The 23,037-nt window shown below is 39.0% G+C and overlaps 1 protein-coding gene across 2 annotated transcripts in view; it reads right to left on the bottom strand.

Annotated features, from left to right (window-relative positions):
- XPR1 (xenotropic and polytropic retrovirus receptor 1) overlaps positions 1–21,593 on the bottom strand; it is a 135,044-nt gene extending 113,451 nt beyond the window's left edge. For both annotated transcript variants that reach the window (XR_006785609.1, XM_045838458.1), the window contains exons 1-2: positions 21,330–21,593; positions 3,450–3,501 (exon numbers count right to left, since the gene is read on the bottom strand). Coding sequence is in view for 1 of the 2 variants with exons in the window: in XM_045838458.1 (XP_045694414.1) it covers positions 3,450–3,501; positions 21,330–21,398 (121 nt within the window). In the remaining variant the exon portion in view is untranslated. The remainder of the gene's footprint in view (positions 1–3,449; positions 3,502–21,329) is intronic.
- Positions 21,594–23,037: the final 1,444 nt, after the last annotated feature.

The following is a 23,037-nucleotide window of genomic DNA, read 5'->3' as shown; positions in this document are numbered from 1 at the left end:
TCTATGTCATAAAAATAAGCCTGAAAAATTTTCTTTTTAGACTGACTTCATAAAATTCCAGTTTGATATTTCATAAAGATATCAAGCTATATTAACCTAGAATATTCTTGGCATATACTTTTTCACATTCTTCTGTCCTGCAAAAAAAATGTGATGTGAAAATTTGAAAGAATACCCAGGCTCAGAAAGAACACTCCCTCAAGAAACAGTTGTTGAATTAGCTCCTAATTATTTATGATACAAGAACCCCTATGACTTTAACTTACAACTATCCAAACCTACCAAAGGTTAAGCTCATAAAGAATGAGCTGGTGAGCAGAAGCTCAGGCAAAGAAAAGGAAGGATCGATAAGGATAATGAAGGAGAGAATCACTGTCCTCGGGTCAATTGTTTTATGACTGCCAAACTGTGTGCTTGCATACATATAAACGCTTGTCACACACACACACACACACACACACACATACACACAGAGTGAATATGCTCTGTTGACTAGTCCCAGTCTAAAGACATGACAGAAAGAAAAAGACATGTTGCCCAGACTGATTATGAACTAAGGATTCCCTCATGGTTGATCGATAAAGAGATAGATATGAAAATACATTTTTGGAAGGAGAGGAAGTAAAAATGACACAGATAAGAACTTTGAGTCTAAGCCAGCATCTGTGATTCACAATGCTAAAGTGATTTAAGGACACATAAGAGATCTATCACAGGGCAAATGTGACCTAAACAAAAATCTGATTGAAATATAATGTAATCGAAACACATTATAAAAATGAAAAGGGATTTCCAATCAACATCGCAGTGTAGGCAGACATGGCTCACCTTTTTACACAACCACATCAATACAAGTAAAATATAGAACCACCATCACTCAGAACCATCAGAAATTGAGTTGAATGGCAGCCTGAAAAATACGGAATTAAAGAAACCAAATCCATCCACACTGGTAGGAGTGGCACAGAAGCTAAACGGGTTGGTCCCACACTCACGTGTAATAGATAAAAATTTGGGAAAGATATCTCAGGAGTGAGGAGTCCCAGCCCCACACCAGGCCCCAGCCCAGGGTTCCAGTGCCAGGAAGATAAGTCCCCACAACTTCTGGCTGCAAAAAACAGTGGGAATTGAGTCACTGGGAAAAACTGATGGAGCCCCAAGCAGTTCCTCTTAAAGAACCCACACACAGACTCACCTACTCAGAGTCATTCCCTCTGAGCTTCAGGCACTGGGGTGGTGGTTTGAAGAGCACCAATGGCACACTCAGAGAAGCTAAATTGTCTGGTATCAGGGTGAGCAGAGGCCATTGTCCCTTTTCTGAGCCCTCCTCCTGCAGAGCCACCAAGCAGGCAGGCTAGTGCCCCATGTCGGACTCCATCAACTTGGCTAACAATGTAACACTGTTTGATCCAACATGGAGATGCCCAGATTCTGCCTCACCCAAATTACAAGCCCATGCAAGCTGCTTTTCCATATGAATGGCTGGTCTCGGCTGTACTGCACAACTTCCTAAATCCTCTCACATAAGCAACAGCTGGCTTCAGTGAGACCCAGGCCAGGCACTAGCAGCAGCTAGCTAGATTCACAGCTGGCTTTGCCTGGGAGTCTCCAAGCCAGCACAAGTAGCAGCCATCTCAGGCTGCTTTACAGTTCAGGCAGGGTGACCCAGGGCAAAACAGGTAGATGCTGACATCTGCACCACCTAGTAAACCCCAGGGCCAGAGCACCCAGTGGACAGCTACAGACCATGTCAGAGCACCAACACTCTGCACCTGCACAGATGATCCTCCATGGAGGGAGGAGGTTGGGGGTCAGTGGTCACAGCCAATCCTTGCAGCAGACTGGCCTGGATAAATCCCTCCCATTGATTTGCTAACAGCAACCAAGGCTCAACTACAAGAGGAGGGTGTACTCAGCCCACAAAAAGGGCACACCCTGAGTACTCAGCTTGGGTGACAGGGGAAGATGTACCACTGGACCCTACAGGACACCTACTACATTAGGCCACACTAACAAGACACATAATCAAAGCAGCTCTACCTAATACATAGAAACAAACACAGGGAGGCTGCCAAAACGAGGTGACAAAGAAACATGGCCCAAATGAAGAAAAGTCAAAACTCCAGAAAAAGAGCTAAACAAAACAGAGATAAGCAATCTATCAGATGTAGAGTTCAAAACACTGGTTATGAAGATGCTCAAGGAACTTAGTGTGGACCTCAGCAGCATAAAAAAGATCCAATCAGAAATGAAGGATACGCTAATTGAAATAAAGAACAATTTACAGGGAAACCACAATAGAGTGGATGAAGGTGAGAATCAAATCAATGATTTGGAACATAAGGAAGAAAAAAAAAAACAATCAGAACAACAAGAAGAAAAAAAGAATCCAAAAAAATGAGGATAGTGTAAGCAGTCTCTGGGACAACTTCAAGAAATTCAACATTTGCATCATAGGTGTACCAGAAGGAGAAGAGAAAGAGCAAGAAATTGGTACTCTATTTGGAAAAATAATGAAAGAGAACTTCTCTAATTTGGTGAAGGAAATAGACATGCAAGTCCAGGAAGCACAGAATCCCAAACAAGATGGAGGCAAAGAGGCCCACTCCAAGATACATCATAATCAAAATGTCAAAGGTTAAAGATAAGAGAGAATCTTAAAAGCAGTAAGCAAAAAGCAGTTAGTTACCTACAGGAAAGTTCCCATAAGACTGTCAGCTGATTTCTCAAAAGAAATTTTCCAGGCTAGAAGGTAAGAAATTGGTAAGAAATATTCAAAGTCATGATAAAAGCAGGCAAAAGCCAAGACTGCTTTACCCAGCAAGGATATCATTTAGAATCAAAGAGCAGATAAAGAGCTATCCAGACAAGAAAATACTAAAGGAGTTCATCATCACCACACCATTATTATATGAAATGTTGAAGGGACTTATTTAAGAAAAAGAAGATCAAACAATGAACACTAAAATGGCAACAAATACACATCTATCAACAACTGAATCTAAAAAACGAACAAGCAAACAAGAAGAACAGAGACAGAATCATGGATACAGAGAGCTTTTTGATGGTTGCCAGATGGGACAGGGGTATGGGAGGATGGGTGAGGAGGTGAGAAGACTGAGAAGTAAAAATCGGTAGTTACAGAATAGCCACAGGGTTGTGAAGTACAGTATAGGAAATGGAGTAGCCAAAGAACTTACACACGTGACCAATGGACATAAACAATGGCAGGAGTATTGCCAGAGGGAGTGGGGGGTGCTGGATGGGGGAAGGTAAGGGGGAAAATATCAGGACAATTGTAACAGCATAATCAATAAAGTATAATTTTAAAAAATGAGAAAAGATCTACATAATAGGATAGGTTCTATTGGTTTTATACTGACAGTTAAAAATATCTTTCCTTAGAAAGAGATTTTATCTGACTACATGTAGAAGTTAATGCATCTTACCTTCCACAGAAGGTGCCTGGTCCTGAGCTGAATACAACATATCCTTGAAAGCCTATGAGGAAGAAATAAAAGGAATACATGAATTGAGTAATCTTTATACTGAAAGCATTTGAAGTTAAACAATTACTTATTTTACAATATCCACACAATGACTACATATGATTCCCTAAATTAAGAATTCAGTGAAATACTTCAGTTAACTTTAATAAGCTAAAACAAAAACACTGTATCTTCATACCAATCCATTAATGTCTAATCTTTAAAACGAGGGCTAATTTGTACACTTTAAACATTAAGGGGCATTTCAAAAGAGTAACATACCACCTAAAATACTATAAAATCTCTGACTAGAAGATAATTGTTACAGAAACTGAGAACAACAGTCCTAAATACAGTGGAACACCACATAAGCACATATAAAACACTTGATACAAATTTTTTAAATTGCTATATACATAACATAAAATTTACCATCTTAACCATTTTCAAGTATACAGTTCAGTAGTGTTAAGTACATTCACACTGCTGTGTAGACAATCTCCAGAATTCTTTCCATCTTGGATAGAAATACTTTTCAGTGGAGGTCTAGAAAGTCCTCCATAATGGTCCAGGACTATAAAGACAGTAAAGGCTTTACTGTTTGTTTTTTTCCAAACCAGGAAGTCAACTAATAACCTTATTATGGTAATTTGGAAGGTTGTACTTTGGTCTCTTTAAGTGGTATGGAGACAGGAATGAGAAATATTTCTGATATCTATCAAAATAGTAGAATTAATTAAGTGGATAGGTTCCAGAGCTGAAGAACTGGACATCAGCTGAGGTGACTGTGTCCAGTCCCACAGCTTCAAAGCTTCAAACTGGTGGCTCCTAAATTGGCCACCAGCTTTCCTCAACCTTGGTACAACTGACATTTGGGGCCAGACAATTCTTTTCCTGTGAGGGGCTACTCTATGTATAACAGGATTTATAGTAGCACCCCTGGCATCTAGGGATTCACTAGATATCAGCAGCAGCCTCCCCACCAAAAGGGGGGGGGGTTTGTGACAACCAAAAATGTCTCCAGACACTGCCTAATGTCCTCTGGGGAACCAAATCATCCTTCACCTGAACAAGCCATAGAGTCATTCAAGCATATGAAAACAAAAAACAAAACAAAACAAAACACAAGAAATACACCTCCAGGGTAACCCACTCTGTATCTTCCCAAATGAATTTATCATTGCTTCAGATTAGCAACCTATTAGTTCCATGACTGAACAAGTCTGACCATATACAGTAAAAGATTTCCAAAAAACAAGGCAATTTTTAAAATTAACGCATTTCTGTTCATTTTAACCCTCATTTTATAGAAAATTTTGTAGGGACCCTGGTCAGGTGGCTCAGTTGGTTGGAGCATCACCCTATACGCCAAAAGATTGGTGTTCGATTCCTGGTCAGTGCACATAGGTTATGGGTTCAATCCCTAGTTGGAGAGTGTAAGGAAGTCAACTGATCAATGCTCCTTTCGCTCATCAATGTTTCTTTCTTTTTCTTTCTCTCTCTCTCTCCCCCTCCCTCCCCCTTCCTCCTCTCCCCCTTCCCTCTCTAAAATCAATAAACACATCCATGGGAAAGGCTTAAAATACATTTTGTAGGAAAATTATGTATAAAAATGTAAATTTCACACGTTTAAATCCAAAAATATTCAACAAGATTCACTATGTAGAATTTGAGGCAATACAGTAATACAAGCATTTTATAACAAAAAATATTTGCTCCTTATTTCAGGTTCCTGACACAAAGCTCTGAACCCTTGAAATTTACTATCTTTTGCATACTAATGAGATGGCTCACGGTGGAGAGGTGGTGGGGAAGGCCCCAAACAGCTTCAGATTGAGCACTGGTCCCTAGACAAATGAACAACCTGATTAAAGGGGTAAAACTCTCAGTCCCACCCCAGACCTCTGTGGAAGGGAGAGTGGCTGAACACTGAGTTCATCACCAACGGCCAAAGATGTAATCAATCATGCCCATGTAATAAAAACCTCCACAAAAACTCTAAAACACTTCAGGGTTCAGAGACCTTCCAAGTTGATGAACACAATAAAATGCTGGGGGAGGGCATGAAAGCTCTGTTCCACCCTGTTCCCATACCTTGTCCTGTGCATCTCTTCCATTAGGCTGTTCCTTAAGTTGTATGTTTTATAGTAAATTAATAGTAAGTTTAGCACTTTCATGAGGCTTGTGAGTCATCCTAACAAATTATCTAACCTGGGGGAGGGGGATTGTGAGAACCCCCAAATTTATAATCAGCCAGGCAGAAGCAGGGGTAGCTTAGGACCCAATTCCAGGTGGCATCTTAAGTAGTCTTGTGGGACTAAGCCCTTAAGCAACGGGGTCTGTGCTAACTCTTGGGTAGTTAGTATCAGAATTAAACTGAATTATTAGACACACAGTTGGTGTAGGAGAAATGGCTGTTGGTGTCAAAAAAAAAAGAAAGAAAAAAAGAAAAGAACTACATTTGGTGTCAGAAGTGGTGACAGAAACATACTCAAACAGAAATCTTTCTTGAAAAAACTTTTATTAGTGGGCCACAGCTTTTCTAAGACTACATATGAAGATCAGCCCCACGTTTACTGACCCTTAATTCTCACATTTATTTGTGTTACAAAAGCCCTAAGTAAATACAATAAAGATACAGGACTTCTTTTAGGAAAAATGTACACACTCACTATTTTCTTTACAATTTCAGATGTCTCCAAGACCACTAACTTCATCTAAAACAAAGAAGTTAGACCAGAAGATCTTACCAAACATCAGAAAGTCTTTATTTCAGTTTAGAGAATAGAATTTTAAAGTCCTACACAACTGTAGAGTGGTGGTTATTGCACAGTTTCTCCATAGGATACTTTACAACAGTAAATGAATACATTGCTTAGAACAAATAGCTAAAAATAAAAAAATATAAGGACAAATAAATCCAGCCAGAGAATACTTAAGGAAATAAATCTATCATGGAAGCAGGTATCAGAGATTCAAATGTCTGAATGGAGTTTTTGTACTTCCGAAGTACACCAGGCATGCGTACAAAAATGAAATGATGTGGTAAGGAACCAAATAAACCATCAATGACCAGCAGAGTGACTTGTACACAGTAGGAGCTCAATAAATAATTTTTAAATTCAAAAGGGTTTCTTCTTTGGAGAAAATTACTTTAAATATGATTGAAAGAGCACACGAAGTAGAACCTCTGACGTGTAATGAAAATGAATTAAATTTGCAAAAGGAAAGCTTTACCAAATTAAGTTTTAAAAAATGATTAAAATTTTATAAAGAGAAAAATGATAGTCTCATGTTGATTATAAAACTGAATCATAATTTCATTTGAAACAAGACAACGGACAGTGAAATCATAGATAACTTTTCACTTCTTACTACTTGAATTTTCACCTGAATAAAAGGCCTTCTGTGTTTTTTCTAGTAGTAGGTTCTAGAGAACTCCATATATAGGATATCATTCTACGTCTGTGACAAAAGAATAGTCCCCAGTGGGGAACCCAGGGGGCAGGAAGCCTACAAGTATTGTCCATACTAGTACCTAAGGACTGTCTACGAGCCACCCAGGTCACTTGCCTAGGATAGGGGGAATACATCCAAATACAAAAAGCAAGAAATTCAAAGAGTTTCCTAGATTCGTGCTGTTTTACCTTAAGGAAATTCAATACTTTATATAAAACTCTGAATTTGTATAATAAATGAAATCAATACATATTCATGTCTATTACAAAAGATTTCTTTGATTTCCAAAGGATTTAAAACAATCCTGTTCATCAGCATCTCTGAGTGTTGTTGTTTTTGTTACAGTGTTATTGAAATACATGTAAACTAGGAAAAAACTTTTCACACTTATAATAACTCATAACAGTAATATCTTACAAATTAAATCCAAATACAACCACAAAACCAATACTATTCAACCAACAACGTTAACGTGACAGGAAAATAGACGTCTGCAGAGACAAAATCTCAACTAGTAATACGAATACTGTGCTGACTGCCCGTATACCTGGTCTTCCGCATCTGGAATACCTGTATGACTGTGTGTCAGATGTGATGTAATTCTCCCACCTCTCTCTACGTAAGGCAGCAGAGTAGCGAGGCTAAGAGCCACAGGGTCAGACAATGTATGAAAGCCAACTCTACCATTTATTAGCTCAGGAAGATGAACTGCTCTGTACTTCAGTGCCCTCATCTGTAAAACAGGAATGGTGACTGCACATACCTCACAGGTCTACTATGAAAATTAAAAACTCTTAAATCACAAATGCTTATATTATGACTCATGATTATATGAGGATACATGAAGAGTACTTAGAACAGTACTTAGAAAATAGAAGATGCTCAAAGAATGTTAGTTAATAGAATGTGAAATACCATAAAACATGTCACACAGTGGCTGTGGCATCCTTTGGCCCTCTACTGGCCATTTACACATAGCTTTGTTTCAGTTCTTAACTCTTCACAAAGTACTATAGTCATAAGGATGAGTTAATACATTTACATTATCTAATGAAAAAAATCCAGCCCAGGCCAGGTAGCTCGGTTGGTTGGAGTGTTATCCTGTACACCAAAAGGTCGTGGGTCTGATTCCCAGTCAGGGCACATACCTAGATCACAGGTTTGATCCCCAGTCAGAATCTGTAGGGGAGCAAACCAATCGATGTTTCTCACATCGATATTTCTCTCTTCCTCTCTCTCTAAAACAACTCACCCATATCCTTGGGTGAGGATTAAAAAAAAGAAAACAGAAAAATCCACATGCAAGTGGGCCTATGCAGCTCAAAACCATGTTGTTCAAGGGTCAAGTGTGTTTCTTTACAGCCTGGTTATAGTGCACAGAATAGATACCCAATAATGTCCACTGAATGAATAAAGCTTAGTAACTTCCTTAATAATAATATTCAAATAATCTAGAAATATTTATGATTCACCTCTTTTATACAAGTATAAGCAAGGTGGCTACAACCCTAACTCTTATAATTTGCTTCCCAGGCAGTAAGTAATGTGCTTGTGCAATCCCCTCCCATAGTATCTAGGGCTGATCTGTATAACCTACAGAATACTGCAATAATGAAAGAGTGCTACTTACAAGGCTAGGTCATAAGAAACACTGTGGTTTTTATCTTGCTCTGTCTTGGGATAACACACTCTGGGGGAAGCCAGTGGAAAAACCTGAGGCAGCCCTATGGAGAGGTCCAGGGGGTGAGGAACTGAGGCCTGAAAAGAGCCAGCACAAACGTGCAGTCCACTGGAGTGAGCCACCCTAAAACCAAATCCTCACCCTGTAGACGAATGCAACCCCGGCTGTCATCTTGACTGTGACTGCACAAAACACCCTGAGCCAGAACCACCAGTTAAGCTGCTTCCAAACTCTTGACACACAGAAACAACATAAGATAATAAATGTTTTTACTGTTTTAAGCTGCTAAGTTTTGGGGTAATTTATCATACAGCAATAGATAATTAATACATGAAGACCAGATTTGAGACAGATTTTCATATCACAGAAGGTACTTGTTATCAGATCATAACCAACATCTTTGGCTTGTCTTGATCAAAGTAGCTAAAATTTTTATCCCTAGAAAGACACAAAATTATGGAAAGGAAAACTATGACAACTTCAAGTAAGTGATTTATTTTAGCAATAAAAAGCAAAACTGCATTTCCATACGTCAAAACCACCAACGCTGTAATTTACCTTACCCTGAATGCCCTTGAGAAGTCATGCAGCCACACTTCTGATCTGACGGAGGTCTGACAGAATAAATCAGCATCTTCCTTGTCTAAGGAACCTCTTCTGACAATAAAATAAAGCTGATAACAAATGCTCACTTCTAACTAATTAAATCTCATTCTTACATTTATTTATTATGGAAACAGCTGTAAATTCTCTGAGGTAGAGAGCCATCCCACTTCAATTTTTATAGACCATGGCATCTAGCACAGTATAAATTCAAAATATTTTTGTAAATTCCACAGACTTTGTAACACAAAACCTAAATGTCCAAAATAAGCATATCAATTAATTTTTAAGTGTTAACTATTATTTTTACTGAATTATTTTATAGCATTTACAGTTGCATGAAATATCAAAATGCAAAGTCCTTTCTTATTTTTCCCAATTTTCATGACCTTTTATTTCTAAACAAAATTCAAACTTCCTTCATTTACTAGTCCTAAGAAACATTCGTAGTGCTACTGGCTTCCAGCCCTCTTTAACATATAATAGTTTACACAGGTTGGTAAAACATGTTGGACTTTGCCCAAATGTAAGTTATTGCAACATAAATTCTCACTTCTCTTAGTAACAGTTTGCCAGTTTATCTGAATGAAAACAAAAAGAAACCCAAATGTTCTGCAATGCTGTTTCCAATATGCCTCTAAAAAGTGTTTCTAATCCATGGGTCTCAGACCACTTCCAATTTCAATACTGCAAAACCTTAATAAACTAGATATTCTCTATAAGCTAAATAATGTTTCTCATAAATATACTACTACTTGTCAAAATATAAAAGATATCTGTACTTAACAAAATACTATCATCTTTTGATTTGGTTAATTGTAAGACACACCGTTATTTTATGTACTTTAGGGAAGAAAAACATCAATAATTAAACTATGACATCTGTATGATGAACCCCAAGTTCATCATACCATTAGAATGTGGAATAGGGGAATGTGTATCTCAGAATCTATAAATTATAGTAATTCATTTTATCAGAATGTAAATTCTCAAGCAATGGATTCTAAAAGTCCAGCTCCCATCATTTGGTTTCCAAGAAATTTCATGACACTGAAAGACGGTCTCGTTGTATTAAAAAATGAGTACCACCCTGGCTGGCGTAGCTCAGTGTATTGAGCACGGGCTGTGAATCAAAGTGTCGCAGGTTCAATTCCCAGTCAGGGCACCTGCCTGGGTTGCAGGCCATGGCCCCCAGCAACCACACATTGATGTTTCTCTCTCTCTCTTTCTCCCTCCCTTCCCTCTCTAAAAATAAATAAATAAAATCTTAAAAAAAAAAAAAGAATGAGTAGCAATACACTAAAATAAATGTCTATTTAATAAATGAATAAAAGTTACTCCTCTGGCTTACTTTTAATGACGACAAAACGTAACAGCTATGATTCATTGAAAAGTACCTTCTATAGGTCAGGTCCTTCCTAACACTTTCATATATTATATGTAATTCTTATGATATCCTTGAAAAGCCAATATTGTCTCCGTTTTACACACAAGAAAACTAAAGTTCAGAGAAATAAAATAGCTTTTTAAAATTCCCACAGCTCATAAGTGAGGGAAATGCAACTAAAGCAAAAATTCATATAAAATTAGCCCCGGTTGGTGTAGCTCAGTGGATTGAGCGCTGACCTGAAAATCAAAAGGTCACAGGTCAAGGCACATGCCTGGGTTGTAGGTCAGGCCCCCAGCTGGGGCATGTGAGAATCTGATGTTTCTCTCCTTCTCTTTCTCTCCCCCTTCCTCTCTCTACAAATAAATAAGTAAAATCTTTAAAAAAATTTTATATCAAATTAAAGCTACTTTCTCAACTGCCTTCAAATCTGAATAAAACTCTATCCTCAAAGAACTTCCTCCTTTATTCTACTCATTCCTAAAGGTTCCATTCTATTCCCGTTAATAGCCAAATCTCTCAAATGAAAAGTACACACGTGTAGCCTCAATGATTAACTTCTTAAAACCCAGAATAAAGTTAACAAAAGACAATTTATGTTCAAAATTCACCAATGAGGACTGGAAAGGAATTGAGGACTTTTGCTATATCCAAAGTCCTATCCTCAATCCTCATTCTCACTGACCTGTTTACATTGTCATCACTTTCCCTTAGTGAGTTAAATCTTTAATTACTATCTCAATTTTAAGTCTTTTATTTGATACAATTGTTTAAACTCCAGGTATCTATCTCTACTTACAGACATTTCATACATGAAATCAACATATTTAAGATCTTATTTCAAGAGTTTATCACCCCCAAAAGTAGCTATTCTCTACCAGTTTCCCTAATTTTAAACCATTACATTGAATTCTTCCATTCTTCACTCCCTATATCTATACTAGTAAATGTTATACTTACTGTCCTAAGTGCTTTCCACTTATTAATCCATTTCATTAAATTTACAGGACATCACATGATCCTCTAAAGTAGGCATTATTATTATCCCCAGTTTAAGGATAAGAAAATTGTGGCACAGAAAGGCTAAATGCTTTGCACAAGCTCACAGAGTTATTACAAGTTCTATTCTAATTTTTTAATCTATCAAGAACTGAATTTTTTAATGTGCACGATACTAAGCAAACAAATCCTAGAGAAAACTGTTTGCAGTCCTCTTTAGTAAATATCTAATAGCAACATAATTTGAAACACTCATATTGCAAAAGCTTACTCTACTCAAAAAGAAAAGCTTATCAAAACATGTATGAATTATAGTGGTGACTCAACCTGATTACCAACAGTTTTGTTACCTATTAAAAATATTTGAAAAACGATAAGGAATGTCTCAATTTTATTATCACTTATCACATTTCAGTTTGTTAAATATAAGTAAAAAAGGCTAAATCCACATTCACTGAATATACAAAACTAAAAAAATAAGAAAGTTCTCTAAATTGATACCAAAGCAATTCATTTCCAGAGCTCTAGCCACACTGTGTAGAGGACAGATATGAACTTCTAGTTTTCTTCACTCACTGTCTTAAACCATGTTGCTCTGAATCTCTATTTCTCATCCCTTAATGACATCTCAGGGAGAACACATGACCTTTTGGTCACTTTCTATAGCTTAAAAAAAAAGTTGCTAAATATATGCCAGACACTGCCAGATTCTGTGCTCTGACAGGTATCTACTACTCTGCCTGACACACAGTAGGCATTCAATGAATATTACATACTATTACTATTGTATTTCATCATTAAGGTGCCACTAATATACTCCATGATTTTTTGTTTCAAACAATGAAAAGTGTGCCAATTAACCCATGAGACAGCATTAATTATAAAATGCATACTGGTTTCAGATGCTAAAATGTGGGAAAAGTACATATTAAAATTAATTAAATAAGGTATTAATTCAAGGCCTCATTATTTTTGCCTAAACGATTTGGCTTTTCTGTCTTTGGTCTTTTCTCGCCAACGCATCCTCCAAGATCTAAATTACACATCTCACTTTGCACTGTTCCTGCCCCCTAACCTCTTCTTTAAAATCCTTGAGGGTTCACACCCAGGAAACATTTAAACAACTCAGCAGGGTATTTGAGGCCTTCACCAATTTATCCCTTCCAGTCCACCCTTCCAAACTCACTCCATCACCTCTCCAACATCCATCTACTAAACCAGATTTCATTACCATGCTTGGACACTTCCACCTATCTATGCCTTCATGCAACATTACTCTATCTACCTAGATCACCCCCAGTGCCCTTTCCCCTCTTTACCATGTGATCAAACCCTACTCAATCTTTAGTACCCAGTTCAAATACCACCTGTGTGATACCTTCTGAGATAAATACCTTTGATCTCCAGAGCAAAATCCACTGGCCATCCCTCTATAACATAATACTATGATTGGCAGGCCACACAAGTTAGAAGCTTCCCTAGGGTGGGGTCTTACTTATCTTTACAACTCTAGCCCTTTGCATGATCCTGACCAATGTACCACATGAAGAATCCAGGCTCTGAAATCAGACACAGCTGTGTCTGAATTCTGGTTGGTTTGTTTTTTACCACTCACCAGCTATGTGACCACAGGAAACATACTCAATCTAAGATTCAATGTCTTCTTAAATAGGAATTACAAAACCTACCTTAGAGGGTAAGGATTACATGTAAAATGCCTGGCACACCAGAAACAATTAACATTAGCTGCTGTTATTATCATTATTATTTTATTTTTAGATTTTATTTATTTATTTTTAGAAAGATAGGGAGGGAGAAAGGGAGGAAGAGAAATATTGATGTATGAGAAACACATCGATTGGTTGCCTCTCGTACACCCCTAACTGGGGGCTTGGCCCACAACCCACACATGTGCCCTGACTGGTAATCGAACCAGAGACCCTTTGGTTCACAGGCCAGTGCTGAATCCATTGAGCCATACCAGCCAAGGCTTGTTTTATTTTTTATAAAATAAAAAAGGAAGGTGGCACTCAAGAATCCTTAATGAATTGGTTTAATATCTATTCTGATCTTCCCCAGTCATACTGTATATGCCCAAAGTTTGGATTCATAATGTGCCATAAGAGATGGGGGTGTACTTTTCACATACAGGTAATGCATAACCTGTGTTAACATTCAAACACAGATCATGTTACAGAGGAATGGCTAAATGATTTTTCAGCGTTCCTGACTCTTGCTCTCTGCCTAACCCGTCAAGCCTTACCATAATTCCTCAGTCCAGCCATTACTTCAGCAGGTGCTGGAGAACAGATCAAACTACCCGTAAGTGTATGGAATTAAGAGCAGGGACTCTTACAGTCTCACCTCTGCTACCCACAGTTAGCGGTATCAACATAATTACTTAATGGCTCTAAGACTCAGTTTTCCCAATCTATCAAAGCTAACAACTAGCTAAACATCTTGCTATAAAGAGGAAATGTTTTCAAAGTACTTACCAGTAAGGACTCAAAAGATAGCAGCTGATGTTATTGCCACCGATACCACCAGTGTTGTCCTTTGTAATTCCCATATGAAAACAGGAGCGCCAAAGTATGACAAGTCTGATTTCAAATTCTGGTTCTTTTACTAACTAGGTATGTAGCCATACTCTAAGCCTAGGTTTTCTCATCAGTAAAATGTAAATAATAAATCATTTATCTTGCAAAACTGCTGTAAAGCAGCTGACACTTGGTTCCTAACTTCCCAATAAAATGTTAACTCCATTCTCCTTAATGATAAACTGACATTTCTACTAATTAAGTTCAAAAGAAAGAAAATGGAGCTACCAGGGAGCCAACTGTCCTTGCGAAGGGGGGGTGGGGTATGGGGAACCAGAGAATCCTCACCTCTGGGGTTCCCTTATTCTGTTAGGTGCTCCCTAAGACTAGAGAGCTTTTTCTCAGGCCATCTCCCTACTTTCTGATAGGGGTCTTGAACTCCAAGGCAGCAACTCTCAGGAACTTTTTCAGGGAACCCAAAAAGTCAGAACTAGTATTTTCAGAGTAACAGTACAACTTCACCAGTTTTTGTCACTCTCATTCTTTCAACAGTACACAGTGGAGTTTTCCAGGGGCTACATGAGGTATATGCCATGTCCCTGATGGATAATAGGTATGCTTGTACACTTAGTATTTCTCAGTTTTAATTTCTAATGCAGCATGTATCAGTAGACATTGGAATCTTTAATAATTAGGAGTTTCAAGGCCAAAAAGGCCAAGGCCTCAAGGCCAAAAAATTTGTGAACACTGCTTTGAAGTATACAAAAAGCCCACAAAGCATATGGAGTCCTCTGTGAATTACAACTTTACCAATTCTGCCTGAATAAGTAACTCAGACAATAATCTAAAAACTTCTCACTTTCCTGTCTGATTACATTTCGGCCCTTCAATCCTCAAAAAAATCACTTGTTTGCCCTGACTGGTGTGGCTCAGTGTCCTCCCACAAACAAAAAGGTGGCTAGTTTGATTCCCAGTCAAGGCGGGCATATGACTGGGTTCCCAGTCCAAGTCCCCAGTTGCGGGCATGTGAGAGGCAACCAATGGATGTTTTTCTCACACATGGATGTTTCTCTCCCTCTTTTCCCTCTCTCTAAAAGTAAATAAATGTAAATAAATAAAGTCTTTTTTAAAAATCACTTGTTCATTAATTATTTATGAATAGTCAGTGACAGAACTGGGTCTATGGACTTCTAATACCTTATTCCTGGTATATATAGTCTTTTTAAATACTGCAGGTCATCCTCAATAAATAAGAGATAACTATGTTTTCTTAATCAACGTATTGTCCCTCTTGTTACAGAGATAGCAAAATTGTTAAGTTACACTTACAAGCAGGTTAATTATACTTTCCTCTGACCTCTAATAAATAAATAGCTGTTTAAGAATTTTTTAATCAGTCCTTATAGATACCCACCTGCTTCGTAATGGGAAGAAATAGGTAACTATTTCCTCCCATAAATACGTTAGATTTCAAGGTAAATAACATAAAGAGTTTGAAAACTAAGGAAACAAATCTGCCGTATCATTTACACAAATGATCCAAATTGTTCCAAGACCTCAATCTGCTATCTTCCCTTTCTCCACCATTTTTAATTTTTAAAACAGTATGTTGATTGAAATATAAAACCAAAAACACACATACAAAAACAAAAATACTCTTTTTTGTTTGTTCTATGTTTAAGATAATGAAAGATCTAGAATCTGATAACAAATCTATCAGCCTGTGGCAAGCAGAACTCCCATAATGGCTGAATTAATGAATAATTTTAAGGCATTTATGTTCATGAGCTTTGTCTATCTGGCTTATTTTACCACTTACTAGGTAAGGGAAAGACCTGAGAAGGCAAGAGCCCTAGTGAATCCTGGCACTCTTTCAATCATAAAAGCCAGTTAAATACCAGGCAACCCACAAACCAGCTTCAGTTGAGCTATACAACTTGAGGAGTCTTCCAAACTTTCTTTATGTCAAATCCATATAAAAAAAAGAGAGACGTACAATGTACCTCCCATATATATTTATTTATAAACTACATCCTAAAATTGTGTATATTATAAAACATAGAATTTTTTAAATAGAAGTTATTAAAAGATGAGATAGCCCTGGCTGATGTGGCTCAGTGGACTGAGTGCCAGCCTGCAAACCAAAGGATCACTGGTTTGATTCCCAGTCAGGGCACATGCTTGGGTTGTGGGCCAGGTCCCCATTAAGGGAAGGGTGAGAGGCAACCACGGATTGATGTTTCTCCCCCTCTCTTTCCCCTTCCCTTCCTCTCTTTCTAAAAATACATAAATAAAATCTTAAAAAAAAATGAGACGATAAAATAATTTTACCTTTCATTTATGAATACTATAAAAATATTTTTAATCTAAGAAATTATCATCACTAACAATACTTTTAGAGAACAACATAACTGAAAAGCTTCATTATTTTTAAAAATCTTAACATTTTTGTGATATAGTATTCTAGTTCAACCTTCAGGATTCACTTGATTTTGAATCTTGATTATGATTATAAACTGAAAAATTCCCTCGGAATACCTCCTAAACAAGATCACCACATCATCCACTTATTAAATATTAGTAAAATTTTATTTCTTCCTTGCCTTATGTATAAAAATGACTATAACTAATAGTTCTAATACTATCTTCTCTTACTCCATTGGAATTTGGGGTACTCTCCTTTGGGGATCTATGGAACCCCTAGTCAGCACAACTCAGTCAGTCTCTCAAACTCTTTCCAGATTAGAACTAGATCTGAAGCCAGGACTAATTTTCCATGGTCACCCCAGGACAAATAAGATTCTTAGGTTCTTATGATCTGGGCCTTCACCCAAAGGCTGTTTTAAAACCAACCTGCAGGGATGGATGGACAAGTATAATCTTTCCAGGATACTTACCCTAACACATTTCATTCCACAAAAATAATAATGAACAGTAATACCTTCCTGTCTTACACATTCATTTTCTCTTTTAAGAAACATGGTAAATGCTATGCATCTTACTGACACAATCACAAGTATTATCTTAAATATGCTATTCTGTACTTTCATTTGCAGAAGCACTAAGAAAAAGTGTGGTTTGTGCCCCATCGGGTGGCCAAACTGGAAATTTCAAACAAGTCCCAGCAAGGCAAGTTAACCCTGACTAATCAACACAATACCTTTGGGAAACTGAAGCCTGCAACACAAGTGTTCTCATGGGAGAGTTCTATAAATGAAAATCACAACAACTGTTAAGGCAATTTTCCTTATTCTTAAAAATAAGGGATGTGCAGTTATGCAGAATCTCTCCCAAATCCTGCAACAAAAAATTAATCCATTGCCATCCCTGTTTACTTAAGTTAAACAAAAGAGTTTCTTTAGGTCAGCTTTCCATTTACAGATTTAAATCTCCTCAAAAAATTTTAAAAGGACACTATTAATTTAAAAGGATGTTATTAATAATAGTCCTTCAAATTCTTTCCTCTTCATATATCAAACATAATTAAACCATAAAAACATACAGAAATTTACAGACAGATAGGTCCATAGAAAATATAGGGCTGTGACTTAGAAACCATCAAATCCAGTTAGCTCCCATTATAGATAAAGAACCTAAAGCCCAGAAAGAGAAAGTGATTTAATGAGGGTCACACAGCTAGACTAGGGACCTGACTCCCAATGCCTAAACATCCATGTTCGAGAGACTAGATATCTCTATATGACCTGGACAAGTGCCTTAACCTCTCTTGACCTTAGTTTCCTTGCCTGAAAAAAACAAGGAGATAGTCTCTGAATTAGTCTCTGAATTTCCTTCAAACTCTAAAATCCTAAAATGTAGATACCTCATTAATTTAGTGTCCTACAAAACTACAGTATACACTAAAAACTGAAGCACAGGGCCCTAGGGAAGAAACAACAAGTCAGCAGCCTAAGGCACCAAATACATTTGCTTCTTTTGCTAATATTCTGTAAAATATTAACATGGTCATACTAATCTATCAGGTTGAAACTGGTCTCAGTTAATTTTGATTAATCAATTACAGAACTCTTAAAATATACAATCTGATTCTAAATTTTTAAAAAAAATATCCTTACAAAGATTTATTAATGTTCTGTTTTATATGCCAAGATTTACACTCAAATAGATGACAGGAAGCAGGAATAGTCTATGCTCATTTGCATTTATTCTTTATAAAAACTATTTAGAAATGAATCAAATAGATTTTCTTTATATGGTTCTCCATGTTGTCCTAGTATTTTATGCTTTATTATTTTGCCTATGAAGACCTAGTCTAAGAACTCCACAATTTATTTTTAAATTAGAAACTCCAAAAATTTTCAGGATGCTGATGGGTCACTAACACAAATAATTTTAACAATCCAAGGAAGAAAAACCATCAAAAGTTAAATAAAAAACCTATGAACTACAATGAACCTTGGAAAGCTCTGGCCCCCTATTCTTACTTTATAGAGGAGGAAAGAGCCCTGGAAAGGCAAAAAGACTGTCCCCAGGGTCTCATGGCTAACATATACAAGAACTAGCACTTATTGTATGATTGTATATACACAATAATACATATAATTATAGGTATAAAACAAAATTATCAGCTTCTATGTAACACTCTGCTTATTTCAAGTAAAATTTAATATAGCGAAATAACATAAAAACCAAAGATAAAGCATTGTGGTTCACTATGGTGAATAGTGGTTCACTATTCACTAGTGGTTCACTAGAAACCACCGTAGGCTAGAAATCAGGGGTAATACACCAAAATTTCACCACCCATGCCTAAAAACAAATTCAGGTGTTTGTTCTACTAAGAGTGTTTCAAGAGCATCATCTTCATATATGAGAGACTACATGTTATTGCTTTACAAGACAGTTCTTTTCTCTAGCAAAGGCTAACATTTTTTATGATGCTTTTCCCCCTCCTAAATTTTTAAGCTGCCAACATTTCTGGACTCTAAATATTCTTATTTATGCCTCTTTAAGTATGTTTAAAGGACAGCACCAAGCTCTTAAGAAACAATATACAACTCACAGATGCTAGCCCTATTTTTTTTTTAAAAGTCTTTAATGGCTCCAATTCACAAAGAAAAGTGCCCCTTATTTAATTTTGTCTATCAAAGAGCTTATCCAGGACAGGAGTCACATAGTAGGGATTCTGCAGAATAAAATCTCAATTATCCACAGTAAGTGAAATTATTTATAATTGGCCGGGGAAAGATAATGCAATCACACACATGCTCAGGAATTTTGCCCCTCCGTGAGTGACCTGGAGTAATGGTTTAAGACTAGTATCCAAATGCAGTACGTGAATGAGGAGCCCCAGAATTACTGAGGCTATTCCAGTCACAAAGCTGACATTACAAATCAAGAGGTAATTGCGTTTTCAGACTAAACCGTATGCTTCCACTTCGAGCCCAGATATGCCAAATTAATACAATTCTGTGAAACAGTTAAGTGCTGTAATACTTAAAATGAATAACAGCATACAGCCACTATTACTTCTGCCCCAATCAAGCAAGCCATACTATACAGCAAGTGCGAGACGTTGCCTCAGCACGCTGTGTCCTATGCCTCTTTGAAGAACTGGCAGTGGTGCTGAAAATCACTAGAAACGTGAAAGCCCAATACCCTCCTCTCAATAAAAACCGTCATCTGGACTCTAGCCAAGGTTTTAAAACTGACCAAATGTTATTAGGAACAATAAATCAAAAACTCTCCAGGCTGAAAAGCCAGTCCCTTATTTCATGCTTCTAAATGTAGCCACAAAACACTGTAAGAAAATTAAGTGACAAGAAAAGCATTAATAATTTTAGGCCTTTCAATTCTGGCAATAATCAAATATTGTATGTTACTACAAGCTGAATTTACTTTCTAATCATCCAAGGTTCTGTTTAACCTACCTACATCCTTTTCTCTGTCTTCTTCAATTATTACAACTGCTATACGAATTAATGTGCTATTGCCTAAACATCCCATCCCTGAACTTAAGTAGAAATTAAACAGAGAACTAAAATATTTTATTTCACAAAATCTAGCTAGCACATTTGCCTTCATATTGATTTTATACTCTTTGTTCTTGCACGTAACACAGATGTGACTTCCTGGAGCTTATAGACAGGTCCTTTCTCTATCCAGGATCTGAAGTGCCAGCTACTGAGGACACCTATGGCAATGCTTACAGCCCTTCGGGTGCCTCGCCTTCGGAGTCTGTCAGTGGGGTCATCATCTTTACTTCCCCCTGAATTAACGTAAGGTTCCTTACCACTCTCTGTTCAATACCCTCCAGGAGCTGTTAGCACAGGAACTGGGGGGCGGGGGGCACGATTTCTGTAACACACAGGTACGCTTTCAAGTCCATTTGTTTACAATACAGTACTTTTCTCCCTAGTTCACAAAAATTTTAGGGGGAACAACCTGAAAATGTCAATAATTCTCTTCTTTCCTCCTTCCTCTTCCCCCTTCACTCCCTTCCAAAACAACAGAAGAGCCAAAACCAGAGATGTGATTACTTTGTATACTTCATGCAATCAGTGAAAAGACGAGTCTTATTATCGAAACAGAACAGTTGATTATACAATGCGTTTGCCTTCGGTAACCACTGCCTATGTGACAACACATTTAAGTCAAGTTTCAACCCTGTTCCTAAGCCTTTGTCAACAGCGGGCTAGTGGGGTAAGCCGAGGGGCTCTGCGGGACGACGGAAATCCCTGCAGGGGCTGATCTGGGAAGAAGAGGGTTCCTGGGAGAGAGGTGAGGAGAGAGCACCCAAAACTAACCTTGCCGAGGGGGTGCGCGCCCCAGGGTGGGGACGGGAGGTCGGGGTGACGGGGGATGAGGGGATTAGCGCGGAAGCGCCGCGACCGGCGCTGCCCTCGCACCCCACTCCCCCACCGGCGGGTCGCCCTCCCACCACAGTGCCCGAGCCCCGGCGGGGCAGAGCCTCCCTCCCGGCCCACCGCCTTCCTATCCGTTACCCCGGCGGCAGCGGGGCTGCGGGGGAGGGGAAGGTCAGCGGGCCCCGGAGGGGGCCGGCGCGGCGGGGATGCCGCAGTGGCTCCCCGCGGCGCCGGGTCAAAGTCCGCCCGGGCGCGGGGAGGCAGCAAGAGCGGAAGGCGGCCGTGGAGGTCGGACTGGCGACACGGTGGCCCCTCCGAGTCCTCCCACACCCCGGCCGCCGCCGGTACCTCATACTGGATGTATTGCTTCCTCCACTCGGGAGTGATGTGCGCGGAGAGGTGCTCAGCGAACTTCATCCTGACGTTTCCCCCTCACTCCCGCTCGGGTCCAGCAGTTACAGGCGGCGGCAGCGGCGGCGGCGGCAACAGCGATTCCGACTCCTCCCCACATGGGCCCCGGCGCGGCGCGGCGCTGAGCTTCTCTCCTCCTCCGCCGCCGCCGAGGTCTCCTCAGTGCCGCCCTCCCGCCATCTTCCTCCTCCTCTCCATGGCCCCGCCCTCCAGCCCCGCCCACTATACGTCATCGCCATGGTAACCGCCTACGCCGCGCCGACGAAAGGGGCTGAGTAAGGGGCGGGATTTGAGTACATTCCTTAAGGCCCCGCCTTTTCTGGGCTGGTCTTGCTAGAGGCACCTCCCCTGACCTCTTCCGTCTGGCTCCTTTCGGCCTTACAGCTGCTCTCTATCGCCTGCCTGGGAAGTTGCAGTGTTGTTATTACAATTAATATTAATACTGTAGCAACAATCATCCACACAAGTCGTTTATATTTGCAGAGTTATGCAAATATTTTCTATTTTAATATTTATTTTTCATAAAACCCTTAAGAATGGATCTGAATTCATCCAAATTGAGTAATTAAAACAGACTAAATAGTTAAGAGCTAAAGCATTTAAAGGAAACTGACTTTACATGTTCTAGGTGCTCAATAAATGTTGAAGGTAATTGAAGACATCAGTGTCAAAAGTTGCATGCTGCTTCTGAATTTCAATGTAATTGTGCAGTTCCAGGTCTATCAGAAAGGCCAGTAAAACAACACCTGGACTCAGACCAGGATGTGGTGGGGGGTGGATGGACCAACTGGACTTGGGAGTGAGCTTTCTGGGAATTAGGGGTGGGGTTGGAAGGGAAACCAATGTTCGGAGGAAAGAGAATCCCCTGGAGGTAGGGTAGCAACTTCACCCCCTAGGGAGACTAGAAATGGGACCAGTATGCAGACCAAACTGTCCCTCCAGGAGCATGGGAAACAACAGATCCTTCACACAGCTTGGCGCTACTTTGAGTATTAGAGTAATTGCCCTGGAAGACTGGCCTTGGGACAGAATCCCAGGTCCTTCCCCCAGTGAAGGAGCCCTAGATAATAACAGCCAGCATTTATTAAACACTCACTGTCCATGTACTGAACACTATTCTAAATTCCTTACATGTACTTTAATTTGTAATTCTCACAATTTTGATGAAACTCAGAAAATAGGGGACTACTGTGACTGGGACAGTATTCTGAGGTATCAGTCTCTGCTTTTGGCTTTTTTTCCCCCTCCCTGTATTTTTCCCCTTTCCCTTCCTTTTAATTCATGCCAGTAGGCGTTCTGCAATCATTTTCTCAGGAGAGGGGTGAGGCATAATGGAAAATAGGCATAGGCTATGACTCTTTTGACTTTTGTTATACAAAAGCTTCAACCTCTGGTGGAAAGGTAGTTAAGGTCAAAATAAAGAAGAGAAGGAGGACTGAGGACTCCTCTCAGCTCAACACCGTACCCTCTGCTTACCATAACAATTCCCCCCTGCTGGAGGTAAATTGTTGCCAGAAGGAGATAGGTGAAACAGAAGGCTGTGCTCCCAGGAAGAGGGCACAACCACAGACAGGAAATAGCTGCACGGTTAAGAAGAGGGAACCAGGAGCAGCTGCAAATGAGTTTGCTGGGCCATCGGCCAGAA

The sequence above is a fragment of the Phyllostomus hastatus genome, unplaced genomic scaffold (assembly GCF_019186645.2).
Source record: "Phyllostomus hastatus isolate PE091 unplaced genomic scaffold, TTU_PhHast_1.1 phas_contig_283, whole genome shotgun sequence".
In the NCBI taxonomy this organism is placed as follows: domain Eukaryota; kingdom Metazoa; phylum Chordata; class Mammalia; order Chiroptera; family Phyllostomidae; genus Phyllostomus; species Phyllostomus hastatus.
The sequence above is the reverse complement of the archived record's forward strand: the minus strand, read 5'-3'. Positions and strand labels throughout refer to the sequence as shown.